The 23,454-nt window shown below is 39.4% G+C and overlaps 1 protein-coding gene across 3 annotated transcripts in view; it reads left to right on the plus strand.

Moving 5' to 3' along the window:
- Nucleotides 1–2,730: 2,730 nt before the first annotated feature.
- aspdh.S (aspartate dehydrogenase domain containing S homeolog) overlaps nt 2,731–23,454 on the plus strand; it is a 36,296-nt gene continuing 15,572 nt past the window's right edge. Inside the window, exons 1-3 of one of the 3 annotated variants that reach the window (XM_041571837.1) lie at nt 2,741–2,787; nt 3,385–3,501; nt 16,845–16,930. In XM_041571837.1, coding sequence (XP_041427771.1) covers nt 16,879–16,930 — 52 coding nt within the window. In that variant the 5' untranslated portion in view covers nt 2,741–2,787; nt 3,385–3,501; nt 16,845–16,878. Of the gene's footprint in view, nt 2,788–3,384; nt 3,502–8,982; nt 9,071–16,844; nt 16,931–23,454 lie in introns of those variants that run through there. The other 2 variants (XM_018227177.2, XM_041571838.1) reach the window with 2 other exon arrangements.

Raw genomic sequence — 23,454 nt, forward strand, 5'->3', positions numbered from 1 at the left:
TTTGCTCATTGTGCTGTCCTCACACATCCCTTTGTAATTGGCTGGGTGACACCTCTCCCCACTTTTGTTCATGAGTGTGATGAGCCCATTGTTCAATATCTGAGGGAAGAGGCCTACACTAAGGATCTGAATTTAACCATATCTACCCTCAGCTTTATTACTTTGTAAGTATTTTCTCTGCTATTTTAGGGTGCTATTGGTGTGTCTAGTGGGGTTTGGAAATCCAGGATTTTAACTTCCTGAGCTTTGTCTGTATCTGCATTTGTTCTGGGGTTTGCTTGGCTGGGGGATTTCTTTGTGCAGATCCCTGAAATAGCTCTTCCAGATGTTGGCAATTTGTTTATGGAGGGGTTTTTTCTTGGGTCAGGTCCCCATGTACTTTCATATCTCCCATAGGGTTCTCTTGGGTCATGTCTCCATGTGGTTCTGTATCTCCCAGAGTGAGTTCTCTTGGGTCGGGTCCCACCATGTGTTTCCTTATCTCTCAGAATGAGTTCTCTTGGGTTGGGTCCCCCCATGTATTTCCGTATATCCCAGAATGAGTTCTCTTGGGTCAGGTTCAACCATGTGTTTCCTTATCTCTCAGAATGAGTTATTTTAGGTTGTGTCCCCATGTGGTTCCTTATCTCCCAGAATGAGTTCTCTTGGGTCGTGTCCTAATGTGGTTCCATATCTCCCAGAATGAGTTCTCTTGGGTCATGTCCCACCATGTGGTTCCTTATCTCCCAGAATGAATTCTCTTGGATCATGTCCTAATGTGTTTCTACATCTCCCAAAATGAGTTCTCTTGGGTTATGTCCCCATATGGTTCTGTATCTCCCAGAATGTGTTAGAGAAACTGTAGCAATACAGAGGGTCAAGAAAGGTTAATGTAATGAACTAGGATTACTTCAATTAATCTGGCATTAAGGAAAAAACTTTTCACTGGTCTAAAACACTCCTTAAATCCCTAGGGTCCTTTTGAGTATAATGCAAAAGTAAAATAATAAATTAAAGGTGTATTTTAAGACCAAGTTCTTCAAAAAGTTTACAATTTTATTTCATATTAACAATCTTCTATTTAAAATCTGGCTGGCCAGAAACACAATAAATAACAATATAAATACATAAAATCTAAATATCAAATTACTTCAGATGGGTATTCACGTATTTGAAATCTTAATAATACAATTTTTACTCCTAGGTTGTAGTAGGTGGTTTTCCCAATTTTATAATATTGTGAAAAACTGTGAGTTATAGTTCTTTAGTTCTCCAACTTGGAAGAAAATGTGTGGTGTGAGTTATAGTTCTTCAATTCGATAATTAGGTACACAGTAGCTTTCCCAGTGGATTACTAGGCTAATTATGTGAAGATATAGATGAGAAAGATTAGAAAAGGTTTTGCTGGGGTGTCCCCAACTCCCCCTCTCTTTCCAGCTGTAAGTGCCCCCCCAAAAAAGTGCCCCCCAAAAAACACAGTTACATAGTTACACAGTTAGTTACATAGTTACACAGTTACACAGTTACATAGTTAGTTAAACAGTTAAACAGTTAGTTACACAGTTACATAGTTATATAGTTACACAAATACACAGTTACACAAATACATAGTTACACAGTTACACAGTTAGTTATACAGTTACACAAATACATAGTTACACAGTTACATAGTTACACAAATACATAGTTACACAGTTACACAGTTAGTTACATAGTTACATAGTTATAGTTACACAGTTACAGTTACATATTTATATAGTTACACAGTTACACAGTTACACAGTTAGTTACACAGTTACACAGTTATACAGTTACACAGTTACATAGTTAAATAATTACACAGTTACACAGTTATAGATGAGAAAGATTAGAAAAGGTTTTACTGGTGTGTCCCCAACTCCCCCTCTCTTTCCAGCTGTAAGTGCCCCCCCAAAAAAGTGCCCCCAAAAAAACACAGTTACATAGTTACACAGTTACACAGTTACACAGCTACATAGTTATGGTTACACAGTTACATAGTTATAGTTGCTTTGCTTGATCACAAAAACAAGAAAGCAGAGATCTGATTGGTTGCTCTGTGCTTTATACTTGTAACATAATTCCTATAAACTGCCCCTCTAGATGGATCATTTCAGAATAATAATATAAAAGAACGTCAGTCCTGTGTATAAGAGAATTTGGGGAGCAGTAGCATTTCCTGTTTGTGCACCCCTGTTACTGTCTGGCACCTCTCCGCTGAGCTTGGGCCTAGCAACACAATGGAATCCTCACTCCAAATCCAGAATCAACATCAAAGTGAAAAAAAATTCATTCAGTTGTCATTGAACAGGAAGAAATGAAGTTTATAGAATAAAGTGTAAGCTCCCGTGTACATTTAGTTCCAGAGTGAGACACAATAATGAGGAGGTTCTGTTACTTATTATTTGGGACTTTTCACATGAGTTCTCAGGGCAGATTTATGTGTGTCAGGGATATGTCTGGATAGTGGAGCGGAGGAAAGTGAAATAACACAAAGGCGACAATAATGAAATCTTGGACAATGTGTTTCCTGCCGATTTGGGATGATTCTGGGAATACAAAAGTGCATTAGGGGTGTATCTATATTCCTCTGCAAAGGACACATTGTGACTGACAGAAAGTCAATTATAAACAAAGAAACGTGAATAATCATTAACAAACTAGAGGGAGAGACTCCCCCCGAATCTGCCGAAGTCAGTGAAACTGGAGGTCAAAGTACAAAGATAATTTCTCCTGAAACTGCCAGGTAGGGACTCTAATCCAAATCCACGAGAGGAGTGAAAAGAAGAGGTATGTACATTGCTGTGTAATGCCCCATAATAATGTCCCATCATTCCCCATAATAATGCCCCGTCATTCCCCATAATAATGCCCCGTCATTCCCCATAATAATGCCCCGTCATTCCCCATAATAATGCACCGTCATTCCCCATAATAATGTCCCGTCATTCCCCATAATAATGCCCCGTCATTCCCCATAATAATGCCCCGTTATTCCCTATAATAATGTCCCGTCATTCCCCATAATAATGCCCCGTTATTCCCTATAATAATGCCCCATCATTTCCCTCCATTTGTCTTCATAGACAATTACAGGCAGTGATACGTTAGAAATGTAAAATTTCCCATCCAATTCGGTGCGTTTCATTGGCTGAGAGCACTTCACATGTATTTATATGTAATGACGCACATTTGTGACACCACAATGAGTCAATACCCAAGAAATGGCACCAGAGGATGAGGTTAAATTGCCATTATCAGACTTATTCCTGTTAAATTCACTGCTAGTATACTATAGCATGGCCTGTTCTTAGCAACTTTTCAGTTGGACTAAAGTTTGTAGAATTGTTTTCACATTATTTGTCTTCTTCTTTTGCATTTTTCCAGCTTTCATACAGGTGGGGGTCACTGACCCGGCAGTCAAAATTCTGTCAGGCTCCAATGTTATTTTTACTTTACATACTTGAACTAAGCATGACAGAGACATCTTGTGACCAAACAGAGGTAATACATGCAAAATCCAAAAAATGTCTCTATAGTCCTGTTATATAAAAAATATATATTTATTGAAACATCTTTAAAAAAACAACATGACCCCACATGGAGCCTAACGTGTTTCATGCTTCTCAGCACTTAGTCATAGGCACATGCCCCTCCTCACATATACGATTTCAAATAAACCCTCCCACAAACTAAAAGCAATCAGATTAGGGTCAGGTCATTATTGTTAAAGCACCTCGTCTGGGCTCGCCTAGCTACAGTGCCTACCCCTTGGTCCAAGGTTTTAGAAAATTCTGCATCGACTTCCACTTCGACTAGGGGACGGACGCCCAGTAAATCAGCTCCGTGCGCTCTCTTGTTATCATCTGACTTGTCACAAAAAAGAGAAAATTTAACTTCATACTTACCGAAAATTTCTTTTCCTGGTTACTATGGGCAGCCTTCACACTAAGGGTGTTCCTACCCCCCTCAAGCCGATAGGACAGGTCTAACCAAATCCACTCCCTGAACACTCCTATATACTTCCCTTCTTCCCTCCTGCCCTTGTCTTTTTCTGTCCGAGCATTGTTGTTGGGAGGGCTTAGTGGGAAGGCTGCCCATAGTAACCAGGAAAAGAAAATTTCGGTAAGTATGAAGTTAAATTTTCTCTTTTCCCCGGTCACTATGGCAGCCCCCACACTAAGGGTGATTTACTTGAGCTGTTCGTACGGGAGGGATTAAACAACAATTTTTTGCTGAAAACACACACTTTATTTTGCATTGCATACTACTTCCAAGACTTTCAAGCCTAAATTTGGCTGTTTAGTCGATTGCACATCTAAATGATAGTGCTTAAGGAATGTCTTTGCCGACTTCCATGCTGCTGCTCTGCATACTTCTTCCATTGGCACCTTTGCTTGAAATGCCCAAGAAGTGCTGATTGCCCTTGTGGAGTGTGCCTTTACCCCTTTTGGAAAATGAATTCCACTACCCTGATAAGCCATCCTGATGCAATTTACGATCCATCTACTGATTGTGGATGTAGCAGCAGCTTGTTCCCTTCTATTACCTGAAGGAACAATGAACAATTTATCTGACTTTCTCCAGGACTGTGTCCTATTTAAGTATAAAGACAGACATCTGACTGCATCTACATTGTGCCATACTCTTTCTTGTTCCGTTTTTGGATTATGAAAAAATGAAGGCAAGACAACTTCTCTGTTTAAATGCTGCTCTGTCACCACTTTAGGCAAAAATCCAGGCACTGTACGTAACACCGCCTTGTGATCCTGAACAATTGTGTATGGTTCCTTTGAGGACAGTGCCTGCAGATGACTTTCTCTGCATGATGAGGTTACTGCCACCAAAAAAAACGTTTTTAAAGTTAGTGTCATATCCAAAACCCTTTCTAAAGGTTCAAATGGTTCCTCAGTTAACTTCTGAAGTACTAGTGGTAAACTCCAAACCGCTGACAGAGATCTTGTCTGAGGTCTTAAATGAAGCGCTCCTGCAAAGAATTTTACCACTCTGGGGTTCTTAGCCCACTGTATTCCTGTTATCGCTGAAATGGCAGAAGTTTGCAGTTTCACACTTAGATTACCTTCCAAACCTGCTTGAAGAAAATCTAAAACATGATAAACAGTTACTTGTTCAGGAGTGACTCCTCTCTTAAGTAACCATGTTAAGAATGTCTTCCACACTCTTTCATAGGTCTTATTTGTGGTGGATTTTCTGGATGCCATTATAGTGTCTATTACTGAAGCAGAAAATCCTTCTTCCACTAACCTGCCCCTTTCAACCACCAGGCCTTTAGAGACAATGTCCCGGGGCACGGATGATTGACTGGACCTTGAACCAACAAATCTGGCCTGTTTGGCAAGGTTAAAGGCTTGTCCTTTATCATTGACCTCAACAACGGGTACCATATCCTCTTGGGCCAGTCTGGTATTATTGCCACCACATCAGCCCCCCTCCGTCCTGATTTTCTTTAGGACCCGCTGTATCAGAGGAAACGGAGGAAAAATGTATAATAGTCCCTGACTCCAACTCTGAGCCAGAGCATCTGTCGCTTCTGCTCGAGGACATTGAAAACAGGAGTAGAAGCGGTTCACCTTCCAATTCCTCTCTGCTGCCATTAAATCTGTCTTCATCTGACCCCACTTCTGGGTTATTTGGGCAAACACCTCTGCGTTTAGTCCCCACTCGTGTTTGTCTATTAGGTTGCGACTCAGGAAATCTGCCACCTGGTTGGATTTCCCTGGAATATGTCGAGCTGTCAGATCTTGAAGATGACATTCTGCCCATACCATAATTGGATGGAGTTCTTGTAACAGACTCACACTGCGTGTTCCTCCCCGTTTTCTTATGTATATTACTGTTGCCAAGTTGTCTGATCTTACTAACAGAGCAGACTCTTCCAGCACTTGCTCCAACTTCCGAATTGCTTTTCCTACTGCTCTGAGCTCCAGAATATTGGCTTGGAGGAACCTTTCTTCTGGTTCCCATGTACCCTGAACCATTGTTTGACCCAGATGGGCTCCCCACCCCCATGGACTGGAGTCCGTCGTCAAAATCTTCCACTGCATCTGGTTTAGTGAGACTCCTCTTCCAAGATTGTTGTCTTCCAACCACCACTTCATATTCTGTTTCACTGCCTGTGTGATTGTAATATTCTGTTCCCAGTTTTTTTGCAATTTGTCCCATTGCTGTAGAAGAAGTTGTTGTAATGGCCTTATATGCCATCTGGCCCACGTCAACATCGGAATTGTCGAATTTAGGAGGCCTAAAACACTGCTGATTTCTCTTGCTGACATCACCGACCTTCGACTGAAATGATTCAGTACCATCTTTATTTTTGTCTTCTTTTGTTCCGGCAGCATCACTAATGCCTGCCCCGTTAGAAATCTGGCTCCTAGATATATTAGATCTTGAGTAGGGATCAACTGACTCTTTTCTAAATTTATTTCCCAACCATGCTCCTGAAGAAAACCACTCACAAAATTTCGATGTTTCTCCAAAATCTCCGGATCCCTTGCTTTCAGCAATATACCGTCCAGATAATGATAAATTTGGATTCCGTATTTCCTTATTTCTGCAATCAAAACCTGTAACACTTTCGTAAATACTCGCGGTGAGGTTGCTAAGCCAAATGGTAGGCATGTGAACTGATAGTGTAGATCTTCTTGTATCGCAAATCTTAGATATTTCTGATGAGCCTGTGCTATTGGTACATGCCAATAGGCGTCCTTCAAATCTAGGGACAGCATCCAATCGCCCTGCTCCACCTGTGTAATAATCGATTGTATCGACTCCATCTTGAATCTTTTTACTCTTAAGAACGAGTTTATTGGTCTTAAATCCAATACTGGTCGATAATCTCCTGTTTTTTTCTTTAGTAAAAATAATTTTGAATATATTCCACGTTTTCTGTATTCTACCGGAACTGGAACTATTGCTCCGTCCATAAGCAACTGGTGAATATACTTCACTAAGATTTGTTTCTTTTCTTGTTGATCTGGAATCTCCGACAACCTGAAAAGATTGTGCTCTGGTGTTTTCTCGAATTCCAAATAATAACCCTTTTTCAATGTGTTCATTACCCATTGGTCTCTTGTCGACTTCATCCAGACCTCTAAAAACTTCTCCAGTCTTCTGGGTATACGTGAGGACTGGACTGCCGTCTGTTCAGAATAACTTCTTAGACTGCTTGAAGTCTCCTCTGCCTCTGTGTGATCTTGACAACGTACCTTGCCCCCCTCTCCAGCGGCCACCCCTTCCAGTCTGTCTCGTTTCTCTAAACTGACGGGTATCTTTATTAAATCTTCTCTCTTGAAATCCTGATTTTCCAGTTCTCACCTCGAATCTTCTACCTGGTGTACGATCCTGTGGAAGAAAAACACTCTTCCCTCCGGTTACCTTCTTAATAATCTCTTCTAATTTTTCTCCAAAAAGCATAGTCCCTTCGAAGGGTAGATTACAGAGGCGCATCTTTGAAGCCTTGTCTGCATCCCAGGATCGCAGCCACAGAGCTCTACGAGCTGCCACTGAAATAGCCATAGCTCTGGATGAGGATTTTACCAAATCTACCAAAGATTCTGCTATGAAATCTGTTGCCAACCTTATTTCTGCAAAAGCATCTAGTATCTTTTTTCTCTCGACTCCTTCTCTTATCGCAGTTTCAACATTGTGTATCCATCCTTGTAATGCTCTTGATACGGAGGTTAAAGCTAACGCTGGCTTTATAGTTGCTCCTAAAGCCATATGCGACTTTTTAAGTGATGCCTCCATCTTCCTATCCATGGGATCCAGGAAGGACACCACATCATCCACTGGTAGTGTTGTCTTTTTTGATAGACGCGCCACTGCCGCATCTACCTTTGGTGGTTTATCCAAAACTTGTTCCTCCTTTACTGGGAATGGATACATAATATGTACCCTCGTGGGTATAGGATATTTTCCCTGTTTTTTCCCATTCTTTCACAATGCATTCTTTTATGACTTCATGAATTGGAAATGTAACCCTCTCTCTCTTGAGAGATTTAAATGGGTTATAAGAGGAAGTTTGGGCTTCTACCTCTTCTGGTAAATTGAGCTGAGCTCTCACTGCTTTTACTAATGGCTGTATCATAGTTAAATCAAAAGATGCGTTTATTTCATCCTCTCTAAAATCTTCTTCATCCGAAATATCCGACATCCAATCTTCTTTGTCCTGTTCCACTCTCCTATCCAGAACTGGTTCTGGATCCATATCCCTTGCCGGTCTCTTAGAAGCTGCTTTTACTCCTTCAGCCACAGCTTCTTTTATCCACCTCATAATGTCCGAAGTGTCTGCGGCTGCGTCGCCTGCTAGTTTTCTAGAACATCTCTCACAGAGTCTGGAATGCTTTTGGGCTGGGTTGTCACATGCCACACAAACTTTATTTTTCTCTTTACTTGACCTTTTCCTGGGTGGAGACACACTGTTAACCAAAAAAATACTTTTAATATTTAAAACCCAAAAGAAAAAACCAACAAAAACATTTCATTAGCGTGGCTCACCTCCTACTATTATGGGCAGCATTGTCTGGGCTACTAGGCACCTAAGGCTCCATAAGACCGTCTAAAAACAAAATTGCACATAAAGGAAACAATAGTAACCAACTCCCCATTAACATTCTACTTAACCAAACCAGCTTAATAAAGAAGAAATAACACAATCGCTAAATTAATTACCTAGACGCTAGAATCTTAATGTTTTTTGATCCCCTCTCTCTCTCTCCTCTCTGCACGCCAGCTCAAACGCACCGGAAGTCGCGTCCAATGCGGAAGCTTCCTATGTGCGCTCCTTAAACAACATGGCGCGACTAGCTTCCACTCTGCCTAGCAACCAAAACAAAAGGAGAAAACTTCCCCAGGTGCCGCTCCTGCGCCTGGTGTAACACGCAGGCATAATTTTGTGACTGTTACTAGATTGAATCTAGTACGCACCTCATCTTCCCCGGGCTGCCGAAAACGGGGTACCCTAACTTCCGTCTGACTCCTCTATGAGCAGCCCCCTGAAGTACCTCTGGAGTGCTCTGGAGCGCGAGTCCCTTCTCTCTGGACCGTTGAACAGGTGAGCCACAAAAAACGGACCTGTCTACTATTCCTCAGCCTGTGAGGACAGGAAAAAAGACAAGGGCAGGAGGGAAGAAGGGGAGTATATAGGAGTGTTCAGGGAGTGTATTTGGTTAGACCTGTCCTATCGGCTTGAGGGGGGTAGGAACACCCTTAGTGTGGGGGCTGCCATAGTGACCGGGGAAAGCTGATTATAACTTACCCGGTTATCTTCTTCCCATGTCGACACAGTCTCCCAAACAAAATAAAAAGGCCAAGGGCTATGTTCTGTCGAGTCCCGAGGGAGACAAAACAGAGCATTGTTCATGAGGCATCTCCAAGTACACAAAAATCCCTCTGATTTAAAATTGCAAGACATAAATTACAAACAAATGGCTTTGATCATTGCTAAATTGATAAACCCTACTATAGAAAAGTCAATTGAATCTGCAAGCTGATATTAACAAGATCGCAGTTCAAATTACCTCACACAGTGATTCTCTGGCAGAGTTAGAGGAAAGGGTTTCCTCTATTGAGGATAATTCTTCTACAATTAACACCAAAGTAAGGTTTCTGGAAAAAAAGGTTTTAGAGCTGGAAAATAAAACTGAGACCCAGAAGAAACAATTTACGTTTCATTGGCATTCCTGAACATCATAATCAGGAGTCTCTCATTAATCTATTCTCACATTGGCTCCCTAAGGCTCTTGGATTACAAAATGATATTCCTAAACTAAAAATAGAAAGAGCCCATAGAGTAGGTCCACCGAATGACTCCTCTAATCGAAGACCTTGTACAGTTTTGGTGAAATTCTTGGATTACACTGATAAACTCTTAATTTACCAAACTTAAAAAAAAAGACAGAAACCTCCATCTAGAAAAGGATAAAATCCTTGTTTTTCAGGACTTTTTGGCAGCTCTTTCCAAGAGGAGGCAATCTTTCTCTAAAGTCTGCCAAACTCTGTTTCAACATTAGGTAAAATTTGCCATGATTTATCCAGCCATTTTCTTGCCAACAGGCACTCATACTTTTGAAGATCTTAAGGGGGCTGAAAGATTCACTTTTCAATTATTTTCACAACCAGGGATTCAAAATTCTCAAACTTCATCTTCCCATGGGAATTCTAGGGAGAAATCTCCCAATGAAGCTTCAGATCACACCAGAGCTTCATATGGAAAATTAAGAGAAGAAACCCCCTATAAAGAATCAAATCACTCTTCGAAAGCTGTAGATAGTAACCCTCACATCTCAAGAAAAGTCAGTCCTCATAAAAAAAAGGGAAAACAAATATTAAAATCTTGAGCAAAGATCTAGATCTCCTCATTCGAAGAATAACTCCCCCTTGGATCAGTTAGGAATGGAGACTTAATCACTTATTAGTGAAGATCATATTCTATTGGAAAAGTAAAAGCTGACCTAACATTAAATAGGAGATATATGATTTGTCTGGTTAAATTCTTATAGAGAATTTATTTAGTGTTGCATCCACTTTAGGAAAAAAGTGAAGTCATTAATTTGTTTTTACAATTTGCTAATTGTATTGATTTGATTGATTATGTTCAATTATATGTTTATTTTAAGTGTCACAATATTATTTACATTTCATTCTCTCACAAGTGCTGACTTTTACAAAACATTATATAAGATCTGCTATTCTGTTAATTTTCAGACTATACATGATTTATCTTTATTTAAATGGATAATATTAAATTAATTTCCTGGAAAGTTAATGGTATAAACTCCCCAATTAAACGAAAAAGAATCTTGCAGGAATTAAAACAATCTAAGGCAGATATTGTCCTCCTCCAGGAGACGCACCTCAATGAAGAGAAGAATAGGAAATTACGCTGATATGGATTCCTTGAGAATTTTTGTTCTCCTGTTACAAACAAGAAAGGAGGTGTCTCAATATTAATCAATAAAACTTTAAACTATCAATTAGTTGAAATATCTAAGGAGAAAATAGGAAGGTTTATACAAGTTGACATTTTATTCCAAAATCAGTCATGGAATATATGTTCTGTTTATGCCCCTAATAGTAATAAATTCTATCAAGATCTTATGCATAGATTAAATTCTTTAGATTCTACTAATTTAATAGTAGGAGGTGATTTCAATGAGTCACATATTTGGTCTATTGACAAATGTTGTCCAAATATCAAATATTCTCAGGCTAAATCCAAACTATTTTTCTTACCTATTATACCAAACAAGGCTAAATGATGTTTAGAGGATTTTAAACCCATTGTAAGATATTCTTATGGACAATATCAACATTAATATGAAATATTAATATTAGTCCATAATAATACAATAACTGTAGGTTCTAACGGGGAGGTTTGGCAAAGAAATGACATTCAACCAACTGTATTACTGAAAAGAAGATTTATGTATAAATCAAAACACACTAACACAATTACAGAAAATAATAAGCCATAATATGCACATAAGGAAAGGTACAAGGAAAAACCAATAATCTATAATTCAGAATGATATTTGCAATGCATATAAAAACAACTCTAACAAACAATAATCAATATCTACAGTATGTAAAACAACGAGAAAAAGGTTACAACAACTAATTCAAACAATATGCTCTAAACCCTCTTACACCTATAACCACACACACATAAGTAATAACTGTCAATGACAAAGAGACACTGAGATAGTTACCAGTCCTTGGACAGCACGTCAGTCTCTGGGCCTGCAGAGTTTCTGTTCAGAGGTGGACCGCTGTACACAGAGGTCTGTTCCCCAAAACAGAACTCCAGACTGTACTTTGGACACATTTTTTATACTGTTTTTAGAGCCTCACCCCCCACAAGACAACTGGCTAAACAGAAGCTCAGATGGACTCTTGTTTCTTGTTAGATGACATAACGTTCCCGCACCATATGTAAAGGAAGGCCTTTGAGATCCTGTAATCGCTTGATCTCACAACATGTTTTTACAACAGGCTCTTTGCATACTATTACGAGAACTTGTAGTTAGCCTTCATTTACACATTATGACAAACTGTTAAGTCACATATCACCACCTCAGGGCCAACTGTTTATCTTGAATACCCTGACACCTCCGGCTCTTTCCTGGGTCTGTCTTTGTCTATGACTATTCTTTTGATCCTAGAGACTGCAGTGTTATCAGATAACTGTTTTGGCAACTCCCTGTCCCAGCATGTGTCCTTTTACCTGTCTCTTTGGCATTAACATTTGACATTATATTCACACATAAAATATTATATACATATAAAATCTTCCTTGTGAGGCTTATTTCTTACACCATCTAGTAATGAATTTACCTTTTATTCCCATTCACATGATACTGGTACTAGAATTGATTATATACTTACTTCCATTAATTTAGTAAAACAGATAACCGATGCTACTATAGGAAACTTTTCTTACTCTGACCATTCTCCCATAAGTATTTCAATTACTACTAAATTTATTCCTAAATCATATATTCCTTGGAATTTTCCTACTTTTTTGGTTGATAGACAGGACTTTCAGAAAATGCTTAAGGATAAATGGAATACCTTTATATCTGATAATTCAGTCCATGCTAATAATCCAACCCTTCTGTGGGATTCATGGAAAGCTTATATCAGAGGGGAAATTACTTCATTCAAATCACATTTTATTAAAAAACTAAATTCCAATTGTAGGGATGTGAAAATCTTAGACATCTTAGACCCTTACACTTTACAGACAGGCACATCTCTAGTAATATGGACACCTCAGTAGGTTTAGGAACCATGTGCTCTGGGATATGTCCATTGCTTAAGCCCAACCAAGCAGGCTGGAAGGGAATGGGTAGTGTTGACCCTAGGTGCCTTGGCCCTAGTAATTAGACAGCTATACTCAATTATAGATCACTCTAGGAGTGATAGAGAGGTTATTTAGTTGAGCAGCTCAAGGCTCCGCCGAGGAGATTAGAGGGATTAAGATCCCAGGGTATTACTGACCCGGAGTAAGGACTAAAGTATTGAGATAGGGATGATAGGAATTCCCCTAGTCTGCCACTGGAAGATATCCTGAAAACTGGGCAATACCCCCTCACACGCTGCCAACTTACTCTCTGCTGTATATTCCCTAGCCTGTGGGGATTCAGCCTATACGTGCTGTGAGTATCTGCTTCCTTTATGCTGCTGTGTATGTTCTATACTCCATTGTGGATCAATGTGCTGAATGATCTATGTGCTATTATGTGCTAAATATTCTATGTTCAACCGTTAAAGAACTACTGGCGCCCATCATTGTGCTATCGCACCTAGTTACAGTTACACTACACCCTGCCTCCACCGTGTTGCGAGCACTTACCCCTGAGAAAGAGAGCTCATCTGTGGTCTCAGCCCACAAAGGAAAGTAGCTAAAACTGCTAAAGACAAAGCCGTTTACTATAGCGCTACACAATATATTAGAATTAAGCAATAAACAAAAAGAGGCATATCTCACGTTATATTTCCAAGTAAGAAAAATACTCCAATTTACAACTAGAGAGATCAACAAACTCTGATGAAAATGTAGTGGATTCAATACATAAATCTTTCAAATTCCAGTCAACGGAAGTTAAAGAAAACCCATTATACAGAGATACAATGGCAGTCTGGAAACTATTGTTCAAGTCAAATAAATTGAGTTATGGTTTGACTCCTTACTTACCTATTGTAAAGAACTCTAGTTTCCAAAGCTCTTTCTTCTCACCATTTACTACTTCCTGGAAACGAAAAGGAATACGTTATTTAGAAGACCGCTTTTCTTCAAGTTCAGGAAATATTATCAATTGGAAGGATTTCAGTGAAAAATTTAAAATTCCAGAGAAGGAAAAGTTATTCTATTTACAGGTTCAAAAGTTTAAAATGGAATGATTCAACATCAAAGTTTAATTCCCAACTTAGTTTTTCGCTAAAAAAGTTAATTGCTTCACCATATCTCAACAAAATCAGGATGATTCAATCTTTTTTATGGAATACAACAAACTTCAAACAACATCCTATGGAGGCTACTGCAAAAAATGGTTTAATTATCTACAATCTGAAATTTCCCCAGAAAACAAGGTGGATTGTATAAATCGATTTGATAAGCTCATTCTTACAGAAATTTGGAGAGAGCAAAATGATAGATTTGTCCATTTGGCATATAAATGTTTTAATTTTGTCTGGAAAAACAAAAACCTCCTAAACAAATGCCCTAAATGTGATATTCAATTTCTTTCATCTAGTATCGGAATGTTCCTCTCTTAAATATTTTTGTATGGAATTTGAAAATGTCTTGAACTCTAAGTTGTCTTCCCAAATCAAATTGATTCCGAAATTAGCTCTATTAAATAACAAAGAGGATCTGGATAAGATATCAATTCTATTACATCCTATATTTGGACATAAACTTTAAAAACTAATTTTATCAGCAGATAGAAGGGCTATCTTCAAAAAATCGATTGATTTCAAACCGGCAACTGTAAAGGATATGTCCTCTGAATTGAATGCCCTTTGCTTTAATGAAGCAATTGTCTTTAACTTAGACAACATTAAAAATCGTTCAAAATTCTGGTTTATATGGAAACTTTTTATATCTACACTTTCTCAGACTGATAAAGAGCAGCTGGAAAAGATTCTCTTCTTAGTTCCAAAGACAAACGATCTTAGCCAAATCTAGTTTGAACTCATATATTTTGTTTTGTTTTCTCCATGTTTTTCTTCTTCCTTTTTATAGCCTAAATCCATTGTATTACATGGTTATTCAAAGTTTTATAATATTCAAAATCTATGTTTCATGTATTACTTACCTTTTTATCCTGTTAAGGATTTTTCTTTCTATCCTCCATTGTAATTATCAAGTTTCAAAATAAAAAAATTTTTAAAAAAAATTGTAAAAAAAAAAAAAATCTGCATCTGTGTATAGTATGGGAAGAATTTGTTTTACAATCTGATGCAATATACACAGATGCAGATATTTTTAAAACCTTGGAGCAAGGGGTAGGCAGTGTAGCTAGGCGAGCCCACAGGCGAGTTACTTTCACCAAGTCACTATAGGGACAAAACTGCAGGACAAATTACATTTTTGAAATATAAGGGATGCTATAAATGCGGCACTAAATGCTGTATTATATGCAAATTTATGCAAATTCAAATCCACAGAGACTAATAAAATATACAGGATCAAACAATACATACATTGCAATAGTACAGGTGTAATCTATTTAAAGGGGACCCGTTACCCAAAAAAATTATTCAAAATCCTATTTTATCACATTAGTCAAGCAAAATGAACTTTAATTACACTATATAAATTATTTGAATCTTGTTTCCTTCAGTCTGGGATTTTAAAATTATAGCAAGCAGGCAGCAGCCATTTTGTGGACACTGTTATTAAGACAAACCTTGTATCATCTAAGAATCTTGTTTGTGCACCAGAATGGCGGACCTGATGTCCATCCCTTGCCCTGGCTACACAATTAAATGGTAAAGAGAACGGGGGAATGTGGGGAGAGCAGTGACATGTAGGAAGTGCTGAATGGAAAGTGAAAGTAATTGTCTGCCCCGCCTCTATGCCACGGGCATAGAGGAGTGGCAGACAATATTTGATTGACAGCTGAGATTTTTAAATGAGCTTTCAACAGCTATGAATGCTTTAATAAAAAATAGAAATTGGATTTCATGTTTAATTTGAAAAGGACTTTTATTATACAGATTTGTGTGTCTGGGTGACAGGTCCACTTTAATAACCTGTAAAAAGTGTAACAAACAGTATGTGGGATGCACTAAGTGAAAAGAAAGGATCAGAGAACATATTGGTCAGATCAATAATTTAATCTACATTAACAAAACCAATGTTACAAGACACTTTATGCAACAACAAGATACTTTTCTGTACAAGGAATAGAGCAAGTAAAACTTTCATAAGAGGAGGAGACATTTTAACTTTACTACATAAGAGAGAGGTAGACTTGATATTCTATTTACAGACACAGCTACTGTACCATTAGGATTGAATTTTATATTGGACGTAACCTGTTGTTATGTGTGATGTACATTTTCTATATATACTGAGATTATTTTTACTGCATATTAAAATTGTATGTGTACCCCATGACATGGAAACTTTTTTGGATATTTGTCAAATTGAATGTTCTTATTACTGAGTGGGCGGGTGTAGCGATTGCTAACGAGGCATTTTAACAATAATGACCTGACCCTAATCTGATTGGTTTTATTTATGGGAGGGTTTATTTGAAATGGTAGATGTGAGGAGGGGCATGTGTTTGCCCTCTGAGATGGTCAATGGCTAAGTGCTGAGAAGCATGAAATGCGTTAGGCTCCATGTGGGGTAATGTTTTTTTTAAAGATGTTTCAATAAATATATATTTTTTATATAGCAGGACTATAGAGACATTTTTTTGGATTTTGCATGAGGTAAATTGGACCCTAGCAACCAAAGAGCTGCTGAGATTCAAAAATGAAATGCTGCTGTATATTAACCCTAACAAAAAGCTAAATTAAAAAACACAAAAATAAAAGCAAAGAACAAGTTCAGAATATTAGTGCCCCGATCATAGCACAATTCATTTAAAAGGGAACTACGCCTGTGGGTGCACTTATTATTATCAGTATTTGCCAGTGGGCACTGCAACTTGAATCTAAATGTATCTGATAAAGAGCTACATTGTATCTGAGAAATGGGGGTACAGAGCAGCCGTACACTATTGGGGTGGTTAATGATGGGTTGATTCAGTGAAGAATGATGGAAACTAGTTAGTAATTAAACCCAATTAATAACGAATTATGATTTACAGGCTCCTTTTCAACAATCTGTCATCTGTAGCTTAAATGTCAGAAGAAAGAAGAATGAGGGTTGGAGTTGTGGGATATGGACATATAGGTAAGTGGTTCCTATTAAATTAAGTTATACAGAGATATAATGAGTAATGAAGGGACTAACAGAGATTCCTTTTATTATAACTAAAGGCAACTTTAAATTGATTCACAGTTACAATTAGATATTAGTTAGGAGGCAGCGGGCTGATCACAACAGCTTACATTCTAAGATGGAGAGTGAGGAGGTGAGTGAGTGAGGAGGTTAGTGAGTGAGGAGGTGAGTGAGGGGGTGAGTGAGTGAGGAGGTGAGTGAGTGAGGTGGTGAGTGAGTGAGGAGGTGAGTGAGGAGTAAAGGGGAAGATAGGTGGGTGGGCAAGTGCGGAGGGGTCCCTTAGAGGCTTGAATGAAAAGGTGGGTGTTTAAGTGATGCACAAGATGGGGGTGTTACACAGAACGAAGATGTTTACTGTATAAAACAGAGATCTCATCAGATGATTCAGGAAATCAGGAAATCAGTGAATCAGGGCAGACTTGTTCACTTTCTTATATGGGCATCTACAGACCACCCTTTATTGTTGGTGCCACCTGCTGGCTGAACTGAATATAGTCCAACTATTTACATTTAAATAAAATATATATTTCACCTCCTTTAGGGGGGCAGTATGTGAAACATTCTGGATGGGGGAGTAATGGGTGAGGAGGAGAGAAGAAGGTCATGTGTAGAACAAAGGGGGTACTTGGTAATTAGAGAGGGGGTGTATAGTGGTGCCACAATGTTTTATCTAATGGGCTCTTGGTAATTAGGGTGTTTTTATGTATAGAGTGCTGCGGCACTAGTGAGCACTTGGTAAGTGTTATGTACCATTAGAGGGCACTGCTTACCTATATTATGCTTCATTACTACATGTTCTCTCTGTCACTGGTTGTGGAGGCTGTGTGGGTCAATCCGTGTTTGAGGAGGTTGTGTGGGACAATCTGAGGTCGTGGAGGCTATGTGGGACAAATAACAATCAGTACTATAGGAAGAGATTGGATACAGTGCAATTTCTTGAATGAAAGAGAGAGAATGACCGATAGAACCAAAGGCTGCAGGTTGGGCAGAATTCAGAGAAAGAGAAGTGAATTTGGTTTAGCAGTAACAGTAAATAAAACCTTGTTACTTTTCCAAAGGATGTTTGTGTGAAAGGGTGAGATGGTCAGTGTGAGATGTGAGATGTGAGATGACCAGTGTGAGATGGTCATTGTGGGATGTGAGATGGCCAGTGTGGGATGTGAGATGGTCAGTGTGAGATGTGAGATGATCAGTGTGAGATGGTCATTGTGGGATGTGAGATGGTCAGTGTGAGATGGTCAGTGTGAGATGTGAGTTGGTCAGTGTGAGATGGTCAGTGTGAGATGGTCAGTGTGAGATGGTCATTGTGGGATGTGAGTTGGCCAGTGTGGGATGTGAGATGGCCAGTGTGAGATGTGAGATGGTCAGTGTGAGATGGTCATTGTGGGATGTGAGATGGCCAGTGTGGGATGTGAGATGGCCAGTGTGGGATGTGAGATGGCCAGTGTGAGATGTGAGATGGTCAGTGTGAGATGTGAGATGATCAGTGTGAGATGGTCAGTGTGAGATGGTCAGTGTGAGATGGTCGATGTGAGATGGTCAGTGTGAGATGGTCAGTGTGAGATGTGAGTTGGTCAGTGTGAGATGGTCAGTGTGAGATGGTCAGTGTGAGATGTGAGTTGTCAGTGTGAGATGTGAGTTGGTCAGTGTGAGATGGTCAGTGTGGGATGTGAGATGGTCAGTAGGAGATGTGAGATGGTCAGTGTGGGATGTGAGATGGTCAGTATGAGATGGTCAGTGTGAGATGGTCAGTGTGAGATGTGAGTTGGTCAGTGTGAGATGGTCAGTGTGAGATGGTCAGTGTGGGATGTGAGATGGTCAGTAGGAGATGTGAGATGGTCAGTGTGGGATGTGAGATGGTCAGTGTGAGATGGTCAGTGTGAGATGGTCAGTGTGAGATGTGAGTTGGTCAGTGTGAGATGGTCAGTGTGAGACGGTCAGTGTGAGATGGTCAGTGTGAGATGGTCAGTGTGAGATGGTCAGTGTGGGATGTGAGATGGTCAGTAGGAGATGTGAGATGGTCAGTAGGAGATGTGAGATGGTCAGTGTGAGATGGTCAGTGTGAGATGGTCAGTGTGAGATGGTCAGTGTGAGATGTGAGATGGTCAGTGTGAGATGGTCAGTGTGAGATGGTCAGTGTGGGATGTGAGATGGTCAGTAGGAGATGTGAGATGGTCAGTGTGAGATGGTCAGAGATCTCATTGTATACTGTTCTAGTAGTTTGAGGAGAGAAAAAGGAGAGAGATTGGCAATGTAGGATCCATTTATATTATTAGTATTTATATAGTATTTATATTAAGGCACCTATTTTTTCCGTATTTTTTTTTTAATTCCCCCACCCTCCACCACAGATTTCCATAGGAAATCCAGTGACGGAACTGGGGGGGCGAGGGGTAGGGGGGTCCAAATAATCATGCAGAAGTGACGTCATGCGCCTAGGGCAGCATCAGACCTAAATACAACCCTGCCCATGGCTTAAAGAGAGAAGTGAGGTCAACAGGAGTAAAGTAAAGGAACGAGATGAGAAGGAATAGGATTAAAATAGCAGAAGGTAAAATCAGATTTAGACAAAGAGACAGTGGGAAAGGATATTAGAGAATTAGAAGACAAGGGTCCTGTGGCTTCAGCCTTATTTCCTTGAGGATTTTTTAATTGTTGTCTCGGATTTAACTAGCAAAGTCCTCAGAAATGATAGAGGAGGCAGCACCTTGTATTGGTGGGTCTGTGTAACAGGGAGTTGAGTGGGATGTGCTACACAGAAGGTTACTGGTTAAATGAAGGAATGTTGGCCTGGAACATGGTGGGACATTCACTAAGATTCGTTGTTGCGCCAGCGTCCGCTTCTCCGCACTTCGTCAGGCGTATTTTTGCCAGCGCTACGCAAATTCACTAAAATCCGAAGTTGCGCTCAGGGGAAGCGTAAGGTTGCGAAGTTGCGCTAGCGTTAATTCGCCAAGCAAAGTTACGCTAGCGATGGTTAATTTGCATACGGCGCCAAATTGAAGTTACAATGGAGGTATATGTAGTATCACTACACAAGCCTGGGAATCAGCAAATAACATTTTTATTTTGCCCTACACATGTGCCCACTGTATAGTTAACCCTTTAAGTGCCAGCAGAATTTCACATTTTGGTTACGCGAAATGCCAGCCGTTTTTGAAACATTTTGTGCTCTCTCACTTTAGGGGCATTTTCTGAGGGGAAACCTATAGTTTACCTAGGAAAACTATACATTGTTTTTTTCGGTAGAAACTGAGCTTTCTAAATCTGCCTGAGTTTTCATGTATTTCCACCTGTGCAAAAAAATTTATAGTGCTAAATACCAAAAAAAAATGAAAAATTACCATTTTTCATCGTATATCAATTTATACCAGAAAAATATTTCATTTTAGGGATGAAAATCCAACTGATTTGGAAAGCCTTATGTCTCTCGAACGTGCCAATACCAGATATGTATAGTTTTAGGGAGATTTAGGATTTCTGTACAGCAAAAACTCCCGGCAGTATATTACCGAATTTTGAAAGCACTAAGGCAGAAAACAGCATGCTTTAGATTCCAAGGCAAAAAATCCTGAAACCGTAGGTTTACCCCAGAAAACCATACATTTTTGAAAAGTACACATTCTGCCGATTACAAAATGGGTAACTATGTCTCTCTACTCCCAACTACCAAACATAAAAGCTTGTCTGAAAATAGCGGTTTTTCAAAAAAAAATTCAAAATTCTGAAAAATCATTTCAAAGGTTTTATTTTGCTGCTCCGCATATCCCAAACTATATTAGGTACCAAGAAAAAGCACCTGAAATATGATTGCCAGGGGTCCACTGAACAGTTTGATACCCATTATGCATAGGTTTACCAAAGTATCTGGCATTTAGAGACACCAATATGAAGTTAGCACATCCAAATTGATCAGGACTTTACTTCAGCTACTGAGAAATCAACACATTGACTGCATTTTTTGTGGGGTAAAAACACAGAAATATATGTTTACCCCCCAAACCCATATATTTTTGGAAAGTACACATTCTACTGAATCGAAAATGGGTACCCATGCCTTTCTGCTCCAAACTACTGAGTCGCAAGGCTTTCCCAAAATTGTCGGTTTTGGTGAAATATCTGAAAATTGCCTCAAACCTTCAACTTCCCAGCACCATATCGCCTATGTATCATTACGTACTAAGAAAAAGCACCCTAAATATGATTGCCAGGGTTCCTCTGAACATTTTGGTGGTCATTGTTCATAAGTTTACCAAAGTATCTGGCATTTAGAGGCCCCAAAATGAAGTTAGCGCATACAAACAGTCCCGTGGGTAACTTCAGCTAATGAAAGATCAACACATTGACTGCATTTTTGTGGGGTAAAAACACAGAAATATATGTTTACCCCCCAAAACCCATATATTTTTGGAAAGTACACATTCTACAGAATCTAAAATGGGTACCCATGCCTTTCTGCTCCAAACTACTGAGTCGCAAGGCTTTCCCACAATTGTCGGTTTTGGTGAAATATCTGAAAATTGCCTCAAAGCTTCAACTTCTCAGCACCATATCACCCATGTATCGTTATGCACCAAGAAAAAGCACCCTAAATATGATTGCCAGGGTTCCTCCGAACAGTTTGGTGGCCATTGTTCATAGGTTTACCAAAGTATCTGGCATTTAGAGGCCCCAAAATGAAGTTAGCGCATACAAATAGTCCTGTGGGTAACTTCAGCTAATGAAAGATCAACACATTGACTGCATTTTTGTGGGGTAAAAACACAGAAATATATGTTTACCCCCCAAACCCATACATTTTTGGAAAGTACACATTCTACAGAATCTAAAATGGGTACCCATGCCTTATTGCTCCAAACTACCGAGTCGCAAGGCTTTCCCAAAGTTGCCGGTTTTGGTGAAATATCTGAAAATTGCCTCAAAGCTTCAACTTCCCAGCACCATATCACCCATGTGTCATTACGTACTAAGAAAAAGCACCCTAAATATGATTGCCAGGGTTCCTCTGAACATTTTGGTGGCCATTGTTCATAAGTTTACCAAAGTATCTGGCATTTAGAGGCCCCAAAATGAAGTTAGCGCATACAAACAGTCCCGTGGGTAACTTCAGCTAATGAAAGATCAACACATTGACTGCATTTTTGCGGGGTAAAAACACAGAAATATATGTTTACCCCCCAAACCCATATATTTTTGGAAAGTACACATTCTACGGAATCTAAAATGGGTACCCATGCCTTTCTGCTCCAAACTACAGAGTCGCAAGGCTTTGCCAAATTTGGCGGTTTTGGTGAAATATCTGGAAATTGCCTCAAAGCTTCAACTTTCCAGCATCGTATTGTCCATGTATCATTACCAGCATAAAGCATCCTAAATATAAACATAGGGGTCTACTAAACAGTTTGATGCCCAATATGCATAGATATACCAAACTATGTGGCGCACAGAGACCCCCAAATGACAATATGTATAGACATTTTCACGGCTGACGCGCTGGCTGCTGCAATATAACCACTCAGTGTGTGTATTATGCGACATTAGACCACCTAACAGTACAGAGACCCCAGAAAACCATATATTTTCAGAAAGTACACATTCTGACGAATCCAATATGGGTAAATAAGTGTTTCTACTGCAAACTGCCAAACTGCAAAGCAATGCTGAACATAACGGTTTTTATCAAATTTCTGAAAATTGTCACAAAGCTTGAATTTTACCCCATTATATGCCCCACATTTCGTAACTTATCAGCATAAAACATCCTAAATATGAACGCCAGGGGTCTACTAAACACTTTGATGCCCAATATGCATAGATAAACCAAACTATGTGGCGCACAGAGACCCCCAAATGACAATAGAGTATATACATTTTCACGGCTGACGCGCGCTGGCTGCTGCAATATGAGCACCTGGTGTGTGTAATATGCGACATTAGACCCCCCTAACAGTACAGAGACCCCAGAAAACCATATATTTTCAGAAAGTACACATTCTGACGAATCCAATATGGGTAAATATGTGTTTCTACTGCAAACTGCCAAACTGCAAAGCAATGCTGAACATAACGGTTTTTATCAAATTTCTGAAAATCGTCACAAAGCTTGAATTTTACCCCATTATATGCCCCACATTTCGTAACTTATCAGCATAAAACATCCTAAATATGAACGCCAGGGGTCTACTAAACACTTTGATGCCCAATATGCATAGATATACCAAACTATGTGGCGCACAGAGACCCCCAAATGACAATAGTGTATAGACATTTTCACGGCTGACGCGCTGGCTGCTGCAATATAACCACTCGGTGTGTGTATTATGCGACATTAGACCACCTAACAGTACAGAGACCCCAGAAAACCATATATTTTCAGAAAGTACACATTCTGACGAATCCAATATGGGTAAATAAGTGTTTCTACTGCAAACTGCCAAACTGCAAAGCAATGCTGAACATAACGGTTTTTATCAAAT

Source organism: Xenopus laevis, chromosome 7S (genome assembly GCF_017654675.1).
Source record: "Xenopus laevis strain J_2021 chromosome 7S, Xenopus_laevis_v10.1, whole genome shotgun sequence".
Lineage (NCBI taxonomy): Eukaryota > Metazoa > Chordata > Amphibia > Anura > Pipidae > Xenopus > Xenopus laevis.